General features: G+C 34.3%; 1 protein-coding gene across 6 annotated transcripts in view; it reads right to left on the bottom strand.

Annotated features, from left to right (window-relative positions):
* Positions 1 to 3208: 3208 nt before the first annotated feature.
* LOC106074070 (mitogen-activated protein kinase kinase kinase 12-like) overlaps positions 3209 to 18419 on the bottom strand; it is a 71543-nt gene continuing 56332 nt past the window's right edge. For all 6 annotated transcript variants that reach the window (XM_056014126.1, XM_056014130.1, XM_056014127.1 and 3 more), the window contains 8 exons: positions 18217 to 18375; positions 17265 to 17373; positions 16115 to 16224; positions 15477 to 15593; positions 13476 to 13604; positions 11794 to 12946; positions 7447 to 7758; positions 3209 to 5721 (listed from right to left, as the gene is read on the bottom strand). In XM_056014126.1, coding sequence (XP_055870101.1) covers positions 5617 to 5721; positions 7447 to 7758; positions 11794 to 12946; positions 13476 to 13604; positions 15477 to 15593; positions 16115 to 16224; positions 17265 to 17373; positions 18217 to 18375 — 2194 coding nt within the window. In that variant the 3' untranslated portion in view covers positions 3209 to 5616. The remainder of the gene's footprint in view (positions 5722 to 7446; positions 7759 to 11793; positions 12947 to 13475; positions 13605 to 15476; positions 15594 to 16114; positions 16225 to 17264; positions 17374 to 18216; positions 18376 to 18419) is intronic.

Raw genomic sequence — 18419 nt, 5'->3', positions numbered from 1 at the left:
CAAACCAAAAAGCAAACATAAAAAAAAAAATAATTAATTTGAGGTCCACAGAGGACATTTTTGTCCCCCCCCCCCCCTTTCCCCTAAAATTTTAACAACAGTAGTAGACATGGCAAAAATAAAACAATTGTTTCATGATTTTCCTATGATTAATGTTTTGTATATTTGAGAGTGCAAAAGTCAAACAAAAGCATAAAATAACATGAACTCTTTTCAATAAGAGGTAGAATCAAGGTGATAGTCCAGCCAGCGAAACCAATGTTTTGATGAAGCAAGTTTTATCCAGCAAAACTTGAGTTTGTCTAATGAATGGAATAGTGACAAAACTATGTGGCCAAATTAAACAATTATAATCTGGACATGTAATACAAATGTCACTGGTAAACTTTAAGACCAGTTCCAGACAAACGAAGCAATGTGTGTGTTAAAATAAATAAAAGGATCTATACAAAGAAATAAACACTTACAAATGTATGAAAGAAGAGTAATAAGACACAGAAAAACTGAAATAAAAAATTCATTGGTAAAAATCAATAAGATATTGTAATATACAATATTTAACTTTTTTTTTCAGCTTATGTAGTAATAAATGTTTCTATGACAAAGTTTGTTTTTTTTCAGATTGAAAAAAATCAATTTAGAGATGATGACATAATGAAAATTGATCTAATAAAAAAACAAAACATTTTTTTTTGTAGGACTGAATGCTGTATTTCTAATAACTACAGCCCCCCTCCCCTCCCCCTGAAAAGAAAACTTAAATCTATTTTTTTTTCTGTTCTATCAACATTTTAAAAAGCCTAAAAGTTTTTTTTTGGCCAATGAAAAGTTGGACAGGAAATAAAATCATGCATTGCTTAAGAAAGATGTGGACAACACTCACAAGGAATGATTTAGATCAGCGCTGCCCAACCTTTTCCAGCCTGAATTTCTAATACAGGTCATGGGCCACATTTAAAAACAAAAATGAAATTTGCCTTTGCAGTTTGATTATGCACTATGAGCAGAAGCTTCAAAAGCCAAACAGCACTGCACCATGGGCCAGATATGGCCTGCAGGCCCCATGCTGGGTATCACTGTTTTGGATTTTGGATGCATACATGCTTTTAGGAATGCAAAAATAGACTTGAAAAAATGTGCATCTATTTTTATTCTTATCTCGGAATGACAATAGTGGTTACCATGTTATAAGATACATAAAAAAACAACTTTTTAAAAAATGTGATATGTTAATTTTAAATTATTTTTGATATTTTAAAGATTTGATAAAATATTGTCATTAAATAAATAAACTTGAGCTAAACAAATAAATGTATCATTAGCAAAGATGAAAATGAGGAGAAAAGAGGCAAAGAAAACTGCCAATGAAATCATTGTTTGTAGTTATTTAAAAGAAATTTTCCCCTCTTGAAAACATGCACTGGCTGAAAATCCTTTTCATATTGGCTGTTAGCAATAGTCATCAATAAATACTATTTTCCTGTGCATTAGCTTATTACCAATATGCAATAGTTCCTTGTACATTGGCTAAGCCAATATAGCTACACTAAGTGCAGCAATCGGCCACACAAAGCTTGAATGCAATCAGGTTTTGAAAATGAGTCATCTTAAAGTTCAAAGGAAATTAAAGGAAATGCTCATTTTTTTTTAAAGAGACAAAAGTTCCTAGTGGCTGGCTAATTAAACAGAGCTCCCAATAAGCAAACAACGCCCAAGTATTTGAAATACAAACTACTGCACCTGGTTAAAATTCATACTGATGAATTCACTCAGTTAATTTTTATTGTGTTTTTTGAGATCAAACACACACACATAAATAGTTGACTATTTTCAATAAAAAGAAAACAACCATAAAAAAAAAAAAAAAAAAAAAAAACAAGCAGATCTATAATCACAATTGAAACTTGTAACCAACTTTTGAAGAAGCCTATCACTAACTTCATCTTTTAACATACAGTATTTATGATTAACAGGTTACTATTGTAAAGAGTTTAAGAAAGTAGGCCTCTATTCTGGTAGACATTTATGTTTTTTAAATACAATAATAACAAACTGTCTGTTTGTTATGTCAGCATTGAAATAAAGGTTAGGCTTCAGTGATACTTTGTTGACACTCTTTTAAGTCCAATGGCTACTTGACATCTGAAGGGACATAGCAGCTAGAAGCAGAAACTTGAATTCACTCAAGAACCTGAAGCTACAACAAATGGCTTTTATTTCTCCAAGGAAAATTTGACGCACATTTTTGAGCTGAACATTTTAAGTTTAATACTGATAAAAATAAGTATAATTGTCTTTTTTTTTTATAATAGAAGAGGGAAAAAATCAAGATTTTACTAACGTCCTACAAGATTGGCTAACATATCATTCTACCAAGAAGCAATTATTTCATACAATTTGACTATTAGTTTTTGACCATCTTCTTAGCATTCCATACTGTGGTCAGGCCTAGATGTACAAATTGATGGTAACTTTTTCGCTGTGTCTTGAGTATTCTAACAACTAATTTCAACTAACCAAATGAACACAGAGGCAATGCCAACAATATAATGAGACAATCAAGTGTGTTGGCGGTTCAAACATTTAATCTAATAATGAAGGGAATCTGTCTGTCATCGCTGTCACTAACCAAATAATTAAGTCCAAAACTTCTTGATAAACAAAACTTGACTGACTCCAAAGACACTAGCATTATGAACTGTTTTCATTTCATATCGAACTCTTTTGTTTTTACTATGACATTATTGTCATTATATAAAACTTACTCAAAATACACAAAACAAAAACAAAACTAAACTTTTATCTGCCTAATTTGATATTGTAAACAAGTGAAGCCTAACAAATTCCTTTGACATATCACTATAGAAGTAGTGAATCTAGCACTAAATGTTAAGACACAAAAAAGGGGTTAGCAATAAAATACTCATAAGGGGAGGATGTCCTAAAATTTGTGCTGATGTCAGAAATAGATGATTCTAAATCAAAGGAAAATATAACATTCCATAGCTTAAATGTAAACAAGAAAAGGAAGATAATCCAAAAGTAAAGAAAGAGAAAAAAAAGTGAACAAAGAGAGAAAATAATTATCTTTGTTTAGAAGTATCAGTCAATGCCTTTAGACAATAGAAGGAAGTTAGTGTATAAAAAAAATTGGTCTCATTGGAGAGTCTGGTACAAAAACTTTTAAAACAAAGTGCAATGACAGTGCAATGAGAGACAAAAACACTCAATTTCAGACAGCCAGGCACATCACTGTTGAATGTATAATTTGTGACATCTTGCCAATGTTGTAAGACTTGATACAACTAAAAATATTAATAGTATTAAAATGTTGTTGATGGTATAATTTCTGCTGTTGGAGCTGATCTCTGAGATTTGGTATTAATAATTACCAGACATATAAATTATTTCAGAAGTGAAGCCATTTAATAAATGACATATTGAATAGGATTCCCTAAGATGAAAGAAGTAATAAAACTACATAGTGGAGAAAGTGACTATAGAGATGGCCTACTTATAGGTCAATCACAATGAATTGAAGCTAGACTGAGTTTAGCATAAGGAAATAAATCATTAGTGCAAAAGTTAGTTCACTTTAAAAATAAATTAAAATATATAGCAAGGAAATGAGCATCATACACTTAGAAGACCATCTTCAGAGGCCCACTTAGTTTTATTTCCAAATGTTCCCACACACATCTGATGATTCTATCATTGGCTCTATCCCCATATGAAGTGCCACCATTCAAAATGACTATATCCCCACAGATGTAGTGGATCCAGTACTAATTATAAAACTGATCTACAATGATTTTGGTAACTCACTGAAGTTTAAATATTATTGACTCCCCTGATAATACTAAAAAAAAAGGGGGGAGGGGGTTAAGGGGGATTTTGGAAGGTAAATTTCATATGCACAAGATTCACATAGACTTGTTCAAATTGATTATTTATACTAGAAATAGAAAAAATAGATCTATGTCATCAGTGTACATTATCTAAGAAGCAAAAATCAGAGAAATGGAAAAATGTGTGAAAAATTACTAATATTTGGAGCAGAATTTAACTAAATATATTTCAAAATTAGAATCTAAAGTGCCAATGTCCTTTGATCAAATCTCATTTAGATCAAAATAATTAATAATGTAATTTTTAAAAAAATCTATTAACCAGTAAGTAGTTAGTTCAATTGAAACAGCTGGTAGTTTTAGAAAGGATGAGTTCACAGAACTGTTAGAATGGACATAAAACAACAAAAATAAAAAATTTAAAAAATACTGCTCATCCTCCTCCAGACAATACATCAATGGCCCAGGGTTAGCTTTGAAAAGTTATTCTAGACTTGTATAAACCATTGACAAATCTGATATAAAATGACAATTTTTCATTCATTGATTTAGTGCATGCTTTTATTTAGTTTAGATCAAGTTTCTATTGGCAGAAAATGCACAAATTTGCCATCATTTTAATATGATTTTCCCTAATAGCAATGCATTTTACTTTTTCTATATGTGACAAGCATAATACAATCAGGATATGGTGAGGTGATGCTTACATAAACATTTAAAGTTTTACTATCAGTATAAGATAATTAGAATCATGCCACACAAAAAAATATATATTCGCATCAATGCAAAGAAGATGAGCATAAGTAGGGAAAATCAAAACTCTTGAGTCTTGATGTATCAGTGGCAATGACAGACAGTTTGTGTATGGTAGCCCACCTAACTGAATAGCTTATTCTAAGTGTAAAAATATATAATTAAAGTTTATTCTAAGTGGGGAGCGTGGTCGAGAGGCTAAGTACGCTTGAACTTGGCTTGGCTACCTATGAAGGGGGCTCGAGATGCGACACTCGACTCAGGCATAGTTGTGTTTACTGAGCACCTAAAGGCAGCACGGAAAACCTTCTCACAGATAACACCTCCCTGGACCACGAATGAGATTGGACCATAGCATTATGAGGATGCTGTAGGCATGAAATTAGCACTATAATAAAGCAATAATTTATTTATGTGTAAAGATATACAATTAAGACATTTTTCACAGAAATTCTGTTTTTCCTGACTTGCTGTAGTGGTGACATGTCAATTGTTGAGTTTTTTAAATTTGAGATCAACAATCAGTGAGAATGAAAATACTAATTGTTACATGACTTCAATTCAGATTTAAACTGAATGCATTCCATGAAGGTCCTCATTTCTACAGATGGTGCACAATGATAAATGAAAATCCCTTTTTGTGCAATTGATGGTGGTCTCAGACCAAGAGCAGTGAAAACATTGGTTTGATGCACTGTTACATTCACCAAGTAATGCAATTCAAAGATGCTGTCTTTGTGTTTTAAGATGTTTTTGTTATAGTGAAATTTTGAATCCATGACGTCACAGGACTAGTTTACTGCTTGATTTAAACAAATGACGAAACAGCGTAAATGGTAGTCTATCCAACTTGATGGATGTCCAAACAAAACATTGTAAATGGTTGTCTAACCATCTGTATTGATGTCCGAATGATGTTTATCTAGCACAGTTCACTGAACAACTGAACACAATAATTGTAAGTGATAGAACTGATGACTTCTGTCTGGAGGAAATAGAACTAAGAGAAAAACTACTACCAGTGTGTACTAGTTTCTAGAGATCTGGTTTTGTGTATAGTTGATGAGACAGTCATGTCAGAGCATTCATCAGAACTTGAACTAGTTTCTGTATCACATTTCTAAAATGAAATAAAAATATAGTTAGTAAGTGAAGCAGTATTAGAGTTACTTAGTGAATAATACAAATATTTGAAATTATTAATACTTTTTATACACAGCTATTTGACTGCAGAATTACTTAAATTTTTCCAAGTTTACAGAGACAGCAGCTCATACATTATAGACCTCCCCCACCTCGCTGCTGATGGGGCAGATAATGAAAAAAAAACAACACTTGAATTGACTGGCAGAAGAGTCAGATGTGATTAAATATATGTAGGTCACTGTTGAATCTGCATAACATGTAGTTCACAATCTCAAGAGTTTTCTTGAATCAACTGTATCTTTTGACTCACACATAATTCAGTTCTGCATGAGTCTCTGTCTGCAGCTGCACATATTGGGCAAGATTTTACCATATTTGACAAGTGTGTCAACAAAAAAGCTTGCTTTGGCATTCATACTCTTCTGGCTTAACTAATAAAATGCAATGCCAGCATGTAAAACTGATAAGCTGCAGTGAATTTACAAACAAAACAACATGAGATTCTGTACACTCTTAGCATACACTCGATTGGCTTCCTGAGAGTACAGGATAGACTACAGGGTGGCCATACTTTGTCATTTTTGCATTTAGAACAAAGATATGCCCTTGTACCTTAGTGAACTGATCTCTCCATGTGACCCTCTAAGAGCCCTGCTTTGGGCTAAACACTTCTAGTTTTGCCAAGTTTCTTCCATAAAAGTTGAGGTTTGCTTTTTCAGTGCAAGCTAGTATTGATCTTAGACAAGCAACATGCTTCACTACACTCAAAGTGTCAAAATTTTGACTTGTCTGCTCAAACCTTTTAAAAAATTGGTTTGTCATTTTAACTTTTTTCTTTAAGCCATGTTATCACAACACCTTGAGCCTACATTATGTGTGTTAACAGCACTATAGAAATTGAAGATTTTTTTTTTCAAATGATTTTGTTCTACTAGATGCACATTTTTCATGCAATAGATAAACCTTGGAGGTGTGAGGCCCCTAAAACCACAAGGCCCTTGGCAGTCACCCACATCTTGAACCATGCTGGGGCAGATGATATAAAGGTCGCCTTGTTTCTATGACAGATGGTTAATAAGTGTGTTAAGTGGCCAGCACAATGACCAACTGTCTTCTGTTTAGAAGCCAAACACTCACTCTGCCACCATGCCCCCCCCCCCAATCTTTACTTTAGCCCTCTTAATTTTCTTTTCTATAACCTGAGGCAGTGTTTGCTTTTAAACTCTCTAATTAGCTGCATGAATATTTTCCTTCTTTTCCCCCACATTTCTTCTATTTTCTTTTGAGCAGTACGCTACAACAGACATAGCTGTACATCTTTTTAAGGAAAGTTTTCATGAAAGAGAAGTAGAGATGGCAAAAGTTAGTATACCCCCACCTTTCACATTTTAACATATGCTTTTACTTGAGGAAAAATATGCAGTATATGTTCCAGGCCATTTCAGTGTAGCCTCTTGATGTTCAGAGATAATGCCTATTTCTATTTTATTTAGTTTTTCAAATTTATTTATCAACAACTGGTTGGAGTGGAAAGCAGGGCTGCCTGGTCATGTGGTATGTGCCCTGGACAGTTATTCCAATAATCCCTGGTTCAAATTTTGCCCGGTGCCATACCCCATCATCCTGCAGGAGGTTTGGAAAATAATCTTCAAATCTGAAGGTACATCCGAAACAAACAAGACTAATAGTTTCTACTTACTTCAAATATTCTGTCAGGGGAGTTGACTTTATTCTTCATCTTCCTGACAGTCTTCTCCCTGTCGGACAACCCATCAGGTATATTTGTAAACTTTGTCAACTCTGCTTGTAAATTTTCTGCACTACCCGTAGACAACAAGCCATTATCGCCACTGCCATCTTGATGACCAGAGCGATCGCTAGTCATGTCCTCCTCAGACAACACACCTTCAGAACTGAGAGTTGAGAGAGACTGGCGACAGGGAGGGTGGCTACTTGATTCATCATCCTCACTAACATCTCCTTCTTCTTCGGACCATGAATCTTCAGAGTGCTGTGGGGACAGTTCAAAATGGTGTGAACAAAACATACAGTTGTCATTTAGTTTTTGAAGTTATAATCAATGAATGCACTGTGGATGAACTTATTTTTTTAACATTTGTCTTTAAACCTAATCTAAATTTGTCTTTAAACCTAATCTAAATTTGTCTTTAAACCTAATCTAAATTTGTCTTTAAACCTAATCTAAATTTGTCTTTAAACCTAATCTAAATTTGTCTTTAAACCTAAAATCTCATCAGTTTTCTTCACAGATTTTATCTAAAGAGAAGAACTGACTACTAAGTAAGTATGGCTTCTTAGCAGTGTGGTCTGTGCTTTGGCTGTCATTACAATGGCCCTGGGTTCAAACCTGTCATCCTGCAGGATGTTTGAACTAGGAGGTAATATGCTAAATTTCTGAAGAAAACATATAAAACAAAACTAACCCAAGACTTATAATTTATCCAAATTATATTAAAGATTTTAAAAATATTTCATCAAATAATTTCCTGGCTCAGAAAGTGGTCAAAACATTTTCTAAGTTGGCCCAGATTGTTAACAATTTGTCTAGTGCAATCCCAAGTCAGAGCTTAAAAAATTAATGAATGATGATAACTAGAACAAAGTATTATGTGGATGAAATCATACTTCACAGAAACTATTTGATATAAACTTTTCACAGGTAAATTATGAGTGAGTCTGGTGTGAATATGTACATTTTGGTTTTCTATAGTTATAATGTTTTGTTTGGTGTAATGCACAAATTGTAAGACAAGTGTCTTTACGGATAACAAAGATTATTATTTCATATCCACTGTACATTGAACACTAAAACATTTGGCAAGAAAATATAGAATGTTTCATTTCTGACAATTTTTCTCACATAGCCAAATAATTGTGAGGTGCAAGGAAGCATCATCTTTAGGGTTTAATCCACAAAAGTGAAGGGGGGCAAGAGATCCTTTTTGATACCACCAGTTTGGAGTCTGTACATATGAGAAAGGCTTTACCCTTCAAAAGTCTTCAGAACAGGCAGCAGATCAACTCCAGCAGTAGCTCTAAATTCTGATAAACACAGCCCTTAAACCAGACAAGCATGCAAGAACCACAGCTCATTGTTTTCCTCAAACAACCACTAGCATATCACCAGTTAGCCTGCAGAGGCCAGCGACTGTCAGATGTTTCACAATGTTAGCTCTTTTCAAAACATTCAAGAGGGTAAACTCCCAAAAGTTACCAGAAGGCACCAACTGGAGTTTGGCAGGCAATGTCCCCCATAGAGGAAGAAAGTAAATTTGCATACATTGCAAATTCAATAATTATTCAAAGGAAGTATATAATTGTTTAGATTTGTCATGTTTAAATGAAAGTTTCTAGATACATGTCTTATAAAGACTGCTTCTCCTCATCTTTGTTGGGTGGTGAGGGGCAAAGCCTACATACATTTGCACTAAATTGCCTTGATATCCCTGCTACAATTGAAAAGACACGGCAATGGATTGAATATTTCACAAATTAATCTTGATTCCATATTTTCATAACTCATGAGGAGCATTTTCACCTTCAGTTTTTTTTTTTTATTTCAAGTGTTGTTTTTTACAAACCAGATGAAATAAGAAAAATGATACAAACATACAAATCTATCATCTGTGATTTTATAAGTATCCCACTAACAAACCATATAGGCTGAAGATAAAAATTCATACGAGGCTGTATAACCTTACAGACTTGAGTCTGTTTAATCTGACCGCACCAGGAAATGATCATTTTGGTCCTAATAACTGGCTGATCATTTCATCCCGTCACTTTGGTCAGATCATCCCCAATTAAAAATGTTGTAAGTCATTGTATAATTGTGTTGTTAAGGGTTTGCCTATAAGCACTCATTTCATATAATATATAAATATTCCTATTATATTTTTTTATGTTTTGAACATGTTATTATAGTGTTTATAGTGTTCCCCCAATATATTGTAATGCAGGGTTTGTATTTAGTTATATAGTTTCTGTTTGTTGTAGGGATGTCAATATTATCCTGTGCATATTGCGTGATGTAATGACAAAAGGCCAAGGCATGGTGGAAGTGGGGAAAATCTTTTTAGAAATAGAAGTACAATTTGAATAATTATGATCATGCCACTCTGCGCTCATAAATTATCATCAAAGGCCAAGGTGTGGTGGAAGTAGTGTAAATCTTTTGAGAGATGTGAATAGTTAGAATACTTATGATCATACCGCAGATAAAGTATCTCCTGACGGCCATCTTTCACTTTATCTTTCTTTGTCAAACGTTTTTTCTTAAATATGTGCATGTCATTTCAAAAAATTACTCTGGAATCCTCGATACACTATAATGAATCTCCACCCTGGGACGAAAGCCCTCTTCCTACTATAAGGGACCATATTGAAAACATAAAAAGAAAATCTGATTACAGACCAACAGAGCTCAAGGAAATAGTGAACTGTTTTCTACATACCAATTACTCTAGCAATCAGTGGATCAGAGTTTACACGGATGGCTCATCCCATAAAGCCACCACAAATGGAGGAGCTGGAATACTTATCGAATGGCCAGATGGAGGAAAACTAGAAAAATCCATTGCAACTGGAGAGCTCTCTGACAGTCACAGAGCAGAAAGGGAAGCACTAGCACTAGCTGCAACCATGCTAGCAAATCATCCAAGTTCTCCTGACAGTCAGATTGTCTTTCTAACAGACGCGAAAACAACCCTCCAAAGCTTCCAAAACTCTGATTCCCCTTATATTAAAAACCTCAGAACAGCACTTACAAAGCTCAACAACAACAGCAAAAAAACTGTTATTCAATGGATACCAGCTCACATACAACTAGCAGGAAATGAGAAGGCTGACACACTCGCCAAGAGTGGGAGAACAAACTCACAAGTAAACTCTGCAATCTATCCAGAAGAAATGAAGAAATTAATTGTAGATAAAATAAATGAGAAATGGACGAGCTCTCATCCAAATCACAAGAAAGATGACGCTTACTATAAGCTAGCGCGACAAGACCAACGTCTAATCTTTCGACTCAGGACCGGACACAACAGAATGCGACAACACATGTTCCGGAAGCTCAAAATTGGAACCAGTGAAATCTGCCCATGTGGAGTGTCACCAGAAAATGCTGACCACGTCCTCCAAAACTGCTCTCTCTACCAAGAGGCCCGTATAAGACATTGGCCCCAAATCACCCCAATAGAAAGAAAACTATATGGAGAGCTCCCTGATTTGGAAACCACTGCGCAGTTCATCTCATGTATTGGTCTAGTCATATGAACACTCCAACATAACAATGAGAACGATGAAGAAGAAGAAGAAGAAATTTCAAACCCTACTATATAACATTTTATTTATTCTAATAAACGCTGACTTCAAGAAATATGCAACACTGGCCGAGAAATTAGGAACAATGTACAGCAATAGGAATCAAAAGATCTTCTTCTGTACCTACTATCACAAGCCTATCTTATTGATTTCAATTAACACGCAAAAACAATTTTTACATTGACATTATATTTTATTCTTATTTATTAATGTGTAATTATTATATTTATTATTATCATACTTATTATATTATAATGTGTAATAATAAAAATAAATATATGAAATATTGTTAATTTCATACTTCTTACAATTATTATTTGATGGATTAGAGAATGAAATGACTAGCGGATGAAATGACCATGGGATGAAGTGACTTGGAACCAATTAAATGATTATTCTATGTGATACAAGAACACTTTGGCACTTCAGTCCTGATTAGTGGACTGGTGTTTAACCTTCGGTTCAATGAAATTTATATGGTTATGTTTTTTATTATCAAAATGGGGATTATCACCGCTGACACTGTGTGGAATAAATAATTGAGTCATGATCAAACTACAACTTTAGAAGACCACCACTGGCACAGTGTGGATCAAAGTAACAAGGAAGTCAGGATTTTACTAAGATCAGTGTAGATAAGACCTACACAACTACACAACAAAAATGGTCATTTAACATTGATACAATATTTTACTATACTAACCTTTGTATTTCTAAACTTCTTCAGAGCATTGGTCTTCTCTGGTGACTCATTTCTTTTTTCTATTCCACTTTGGAAACAGTTGGTCTCTAAATTTCCTAGCGTATTGTATCCTCTAATGTTTTCATAACTCCTTCCCTCCATCAAATCAGATTCACGAATCCTTCTGGAGGGGCTTCTATTCTTCTGTCGCCTCATATCCTGACTGCTATGTACACGTTTAAAGCCAGAGTTGACAGCCAGAAGTTGATTATTGGAAGTTGTATTGTTGCACAGACTGTGGATGTTGTTAGAGTTGGTAGTAGGACTGTCTTGGAGAGATTCCTCAAGTTGACCAGATGTTAAATGACAACTTTCAGTGGCTGAGCTATTGATTGGGTAATTTAAATTTTCATTTGAGTCTTTTTCTCGCACCGGATTTGATTGAGTCTCCAGTATGTCAGCAGGGGAGGTAACCGGTGAACAAGAACATGAACCTGACCCAGTTTCAGGTCGGGAAGAGAGGTCAATATCCGGAGAGGATTTTTCACTCATAGTTTCCAAGTTCTGTTTTGGGCTGGGCAGAGGGGATAGGTCACATGTGCTCTCCACATCAGCACTGACCTGGGATGAGCGTTGGCTGCTACAAGTAGCATCACTGCAGCCACCATCACAGCCAAAGCAGACATCATTAATGTTATTGTCTTGATAGGATGAAGAGTTCTGTTTTGATGCTGGTAAGTGTTTACTTACAGGTGAGTGTTTTGAGATTGGCGAGTGCCTGGTGGCAGAAGTGGATGAGCTTCTGCTACAACACTCCTGACGTTTCTTAATGTTGTTTTCCATATGAGTTAACCTGGTCTCTTGGCCATCAGCTTCATCTTCACTTCGATACTCCCTGATAGCAGTGGCAGGTCCCAAAAATTTAAATGTCCCAGGATAGGGTGCATGGTCAGTAGGATGAAGCCCCGCAGGGTTTAGTTTGTCTGATGTTTGGGTGTCCAGTGATGCTTCATATGTTGATTGAGATTTGAGCGGAGAGGTAATGTCTTTCATAGACCCTCTGCTGTTATTGCGACGATGACGAGACTTCCTAGCACGCATTTTCGTAGGAGATGGTGGTACCAGCTCAGAGCTTGTTGTCATGCTCCCTTCAGTGTTTTTCATAGAGTCAGGCCTAAAGTCAGAAGAGAAATATAAAGTCTTAATTTTTTATTATATCTCCATCTCTTGTTATTCATCTTTTAAAAACCACATATATATTCTAAAATTAATTTCTTGTTTTCTTTTTCTGAATACCATTTTCATATTTTGTCATATACAAATTTAATAAGCTGAACATTTATAGGTCTAACATAACTCAGCCTGTGCATCTTAATACCATTTGGTGAAGATTTCTTTATGATTGCTAGTTAATATTTACTTAACAGTGTTATAGATTACAAGTCTTTCCAGTTCCTTAATTAATGACCCTGACTTTGACATTATGTCTACCTCGTCATTTCCCTCTGTAAGACTGCCTTGTCATTTCCCTTTTTGCCTATAAGTCTGTCTCTTTATTTCATTCTATACCTAAATTCTATCTTTTCATTCCTCTTTATGCTTTATGCCTACATGGCCATGGATCCCTAATAGTATGATAGTGGAGTGCGAGCTATAGATTGTGGAAATCAAGATACACTCACACAAAAGGAAAATTTACTTACGTCGTGACTTCAGACCCTGACCTATGTGTACGTTTTTTACCAAGTCGATCTAACTTTTCTTGAGCTTTTATGATTGGCCGAACTATACTCTTTCTCCGTTTATTGTACAAAGTCAGTTGTTGCTCTCGTCTGATAAAAAAAATTCATTATTAAAATTGAATGTTTGCCATGATACAAAATAATCATACAGAAAATATCAACATCATGCATAAGTAACAAGAGATAGTCCATATGCTAGGACAAATTTGTACAGATACTCCTTCTTCCCTAGTGCTATTAGAGGATGGAATGGGTTGCCTGAGCCAGCCAGGAAAACCAGTGACTTGGCAGAATTTAAGTAATTGGTCAATATGCATGACTAAATGCATGACACGTAGGACGTAATCATCTTCTTTTTTTGAAGTAACATCTGTATTATATAAGAAGTCTCAAAAAAAATAAAAATTTGAAGAGGTGAAAATGATCTAAAATTATTTTATATAACTTTAAATCATTCTTGGGTTCAAAATTCATTTGTTAGCACTGAACTTACCAATACTGGGCCTGATTTAAATAAGATAAGCACTTCAAGGACTCAAAATCATGAAGTCATTTTTTTTTTTTATATTTTAACCCAATAGCTTCTATTTCCGGTTAGAAAAAAAAACTTTCAAGGCCCTAATCAAAGAGGGATAACCCTGAATCCTAAAAAATAAATATTTTGAAAAAGTAATCAAACTTAAGATATATTACTAATAAATAAACAAACAACTTTAAAAAATAGAACAATATGTTTAGTTTAAAAAAATATATACTTTTAATACCTTTAGAATATAAAAAAGCTTCAAAAATACTCATTTTCTCAGGTGGGGGCTTATACACTGGGGTTTATGGGCCATTTCATTTGAAAAATTATTTAAACAATAAAAAATTCCAGATTTTACTAAAAATAGAATTGATAATCTTCACAATGATTTACAGTCATGCTTGCAACGAGACTAGGAGAAATCTTCTATTTAAAAAAGTTTAAAGCAAGTAGGCCTATATTGAAAAAGGGGATTTTAGAAACGTTCTACAACAGTTTACGACAAAAATTACAGGAGAAAACGTTTCAGATTGCAGAAGGAGCTAATGGGTTAATTATAATAACAGTTTATCTTAGCATAAATTCTAATACAAAACAGAAGTGTTTTTCAAATTATATATTTTACATGTAAGGAATATTCTACCTTAAAAATAAGATAAATGTTCAGCTAAATTTTTTTTCCAATGTGCAACAATGTGTTATCAAAACAATATTTGGGAAACACTTATTTAGATACATCTATAATAGAATATACTGTGCTTTAGCTATGGTTCATACAAAACATCTATATCAATAGTAAAATAGTAAGGCTTTCCAAAGTGGTAGTATACGCAACATTAAAGTTACTTTACTTGTATCTAAATGTGTATCCGTTAAAAAAAGAACATTTACAACAAAAATTAACATAAATATAATATAAATAAATATAAATGATATATAATCTTAGTAAAATTTAATTGTACGATATAAAGTAATTTTATTAATACTGCCTTAAGAAAGTTTTTTAAAAAAGTGACCAGATATGTGACCACTCCTTGTCAGCAATTTGTGGGAGAGAATTAGACTAAAGCCCATAGCCCAAGACATCACAATGCCAAAGGAGCTGGATAGGACACACCCTACGAAAACCAGCTACCGATGTTGCGAGGTAGGCACTTGATTGGAATCCACAAGAAAAGTGGGCAGACCCATGCAAACCTGGAAGAGGTCAGTCATCAGTGAAGCTGAGGGTACTCGAATGACAGGTGAAGAAAGCTGCTCAGAACCGAGTTTGGTGGAGAGGTGTGATTGCGGCTCTATGCCCCCCTGGGAGTGCACAGGAATAAGTCAAGTTCTTGTCAGAGGGTCCTTTTGTGATATGGCCCACAGGTTGAGAAAAGCACCCCTAAAACATTGTAAAGCATGACTAACATTAACACCAAAGAACATGTCCTTACTTGATGAGCTCCCGTTCTCTCTTTTCCAGTTGCAGCATACAAGCTGTTAATTCCATATACAAATTGTTAGCACGCTCCAACTTTCTTTCATAATGCTCTCTGACATCCTGTGCATGTCTAAACAAAATAATTAACATATTGAAACATAATAGTTAACACTTCGTAGCAACAAATAATGGAAACATCCTAATTTACTATATGTTTAGTCAAAGTCTATATAGATACAAGTCAGGGCATGAGATAATTAAAAATATAATTGTCAAGCCTATTATGTCTTACTTAAAAATAAAACAAAGTAAGTCAAATGAAAAAAAAAATTTCAGTTATTATTATTATATTATTATAGCTTTTATATAGCGCTACTCTCATGCTTATATCATGCTCAGAGAGCTTTGGTCCAATCTCATTTGTGCACCAGTGGGGGTATCTAGGAGTTGGTTTTCTGTGCTGCCTTTAGGCGCTCAGTAAACACAACTCTGCCCGAGTCGGGTGTCGAACCTCGAGCCCCCTTCTAGGTAGCCAAGACAAGCCAAGTTCATGCGCACTTAGCCTCTCGACCACGCTTCCCACGTTGCATAAATAAATGATCTTAATTTCATGAGAAAGAAAAAAAAACAAATACTCTCCATACAAAATACCTTAATTCTTCTTTTCTTCTTTTTATAAGCTCTTCTTCTAGCTGTGGTAAGTTGGAACCTTCAGCTTTCATTTTTTGGAAATTTTCACGAATTTCTTTCCTCCAAATTTCCTAAGCAAAAAAAAGGTTTAAATATTTTCTTACATTTTTTAATATATATAGTAGAAAAATAAAATGTATCATGAAAAAAATATTTAGACAGGGATTTTTTCACTTTAAGAACTAATGACAATAGAAGATAAGCCAGAGCTGGAACAGAAAGGAATTAAATTTGCTTTATTTCTGCCAATGCCATTCTTGGTCAGAATAAGAAGTTTGAATAGAGTCTGAAAGAAGGTCACCATTACTACCATATAGGAGCAGGGATACTTGCAGTGTAAAAGCTTTTCTCTCTCAGAGTGTAAAAGAAGGCTAGAAAATAAGAGGCTGTCTCTTTTTTTTTTGTATGAAGAAAGCTTAGAAGCTTTGCATTTGTTGAAAAAACAGTTTTTTTAATCATTCAAAGCACAAGTTCACTTCTGGCTCTAGCACTGCTATCACACAGCTACATTAAGTACAAAGCTAACTTCTGAGGACAAACCAAGATGCTGATACTAGAGTAATATCAATTCTTTGTACCCACCTAGGAGAAGGAAACTTCTGAATTGAAACCTATGCTGCCTTGCAGCTATACATAATCATGGGAAAGGTTTCTAGAGTTGACCCAGAGAAAAAATCAGGAGACCGCAAACCCTTAGGCAGTTTGCAGAGCCTGCAACACCACTGATACCAAACTGTATCAGCACTTGCCACTCCTTTGGATACATCAGCTGCATGGAGAGGAGAGCAATATCATTCTGACCACAGCTGATGCCCAGGCATTCATCTTATTTCAATGTGATGATCCATAGTTGCTTTGTGACTGAAGGAGGCCATTATTAAATATGTACTGTTAAACGTTAAATGCCATAAAAAGACAAATTTTCTAGCACAATATGACAAGTCAGGAAGCCACCTGCTCTTTACTCAAATAATAATGTATGCATTATGCACAAAGGCAGGTTTTTAATCTGTATATTTTAATTGGGAAAATGAGAACACATCAGATAATTTCTTAAGAGTTTCTTGTTGATAATGACAGAACCCATAGTGTAAATCAGTTAAGGACTTACTTGAGATTCAGAAAAGTCCTCCCGACTGAACCGAAGTAATTCAGCAGAGGCAATCTCAAGGTGCATGAGAATTTGTCTAAATGATGGTCTATTTCTGGGCTTTGCACTCCTGAAAAAAAGAAAAAGATATTTTCCATTAAAATAATTCTTTGGTGATGACCTTTTTTTTTTTTTTAAAAGGAGTAGGTTGATGATTTAAATTTTTTAAATTTCATGTATATAGAGAGTGTGGTAACCTAAAGACAGTAAATAGAAAGAAAAACATTTGAACAGTTTACATTAAGATATAAAATGTTGATTAGATTAAAAACCTGAATAATAGTTATAAATTAATGTAAGCAATAAATTAATGTAAAATATACTACAACAATGCAATGAAGTTGATAACCAGTTCCCACTTCATAAACTTTCCTAAAGATCTTACTGTGTGTAATGTTATTCCTTGATGTATTGTTTGTTTGTTTTAAGTGGATCCTGTTAATTTTTTAACCTAATTATACCATAAGAGATTATTAAAGTACCCAGAGATCCAATCAACAGATCCAATCAGCTACTTGCTTGATCTGAAATATGATCCTAGAACTTGATCCTAAAATGTGATTTCTAGAGCTTCCTAAGCCTCTAATCTTTATGTATTGAAATTTTTCTAATGTGAAAGACAATGTTTGTTTGTTTTTATTTAATCTGACAAAATGAAACAAAAAAAAAAAGGAAAACTAGACACGTTGAAGTCTTTAATGTCTCGTTTATAAAATTATAATGGCAGGATAAATTGTTGATAGGATGCCTGTTAAAAATGTATTATTTGCTATTGTGGATTGCTAGCTTGCAAGCATTTATAGCCCCCCAAAGGAAAAAGGATCTCCCCTAAGACTGCAGTACATTCTAATCTCTAGCTTGTTATCTTAAAGGAAACTGTTCTTTAAATCATAAGCAAATAAAAAAACTTTACCAGCACTGCCTCATCAGCAATTTAAAGCCCTCTGGGCAAGTGCCTGGAACAGGAAGGTGAAGGCTATTGCTTCCCACTCCCCAGATGATAGCAGAAGAATCCACATCTTTGTAGGGTACTTCTGCTGTCAACAGTTCCCATAAGACAACACCATAAGACCTGCAATTTAAAGAGTAATATGACACTTAAGTAAATTCTTACAA

The sequence above is a fragment of the Biomphalaria glabrata genome, chromosome 16 (genome assembly GCF_947242115.1).
Source record: "Biomphalaria glabrata chromosome 16, xgBioGlab47.1, whole genome shotgun sequence".
Taxonomy (NCBI): Eukaryota; Metazoa; Mollusca; class Gastropoda; family Planorbidae; genus Biomphalaria; species Biomphalaria glabrata.
The sequence above is the reverse complement of the archived record's forward strand: the minus strand, read 5'-3'. Positions and strand labels throughout refer to the sequence as shown.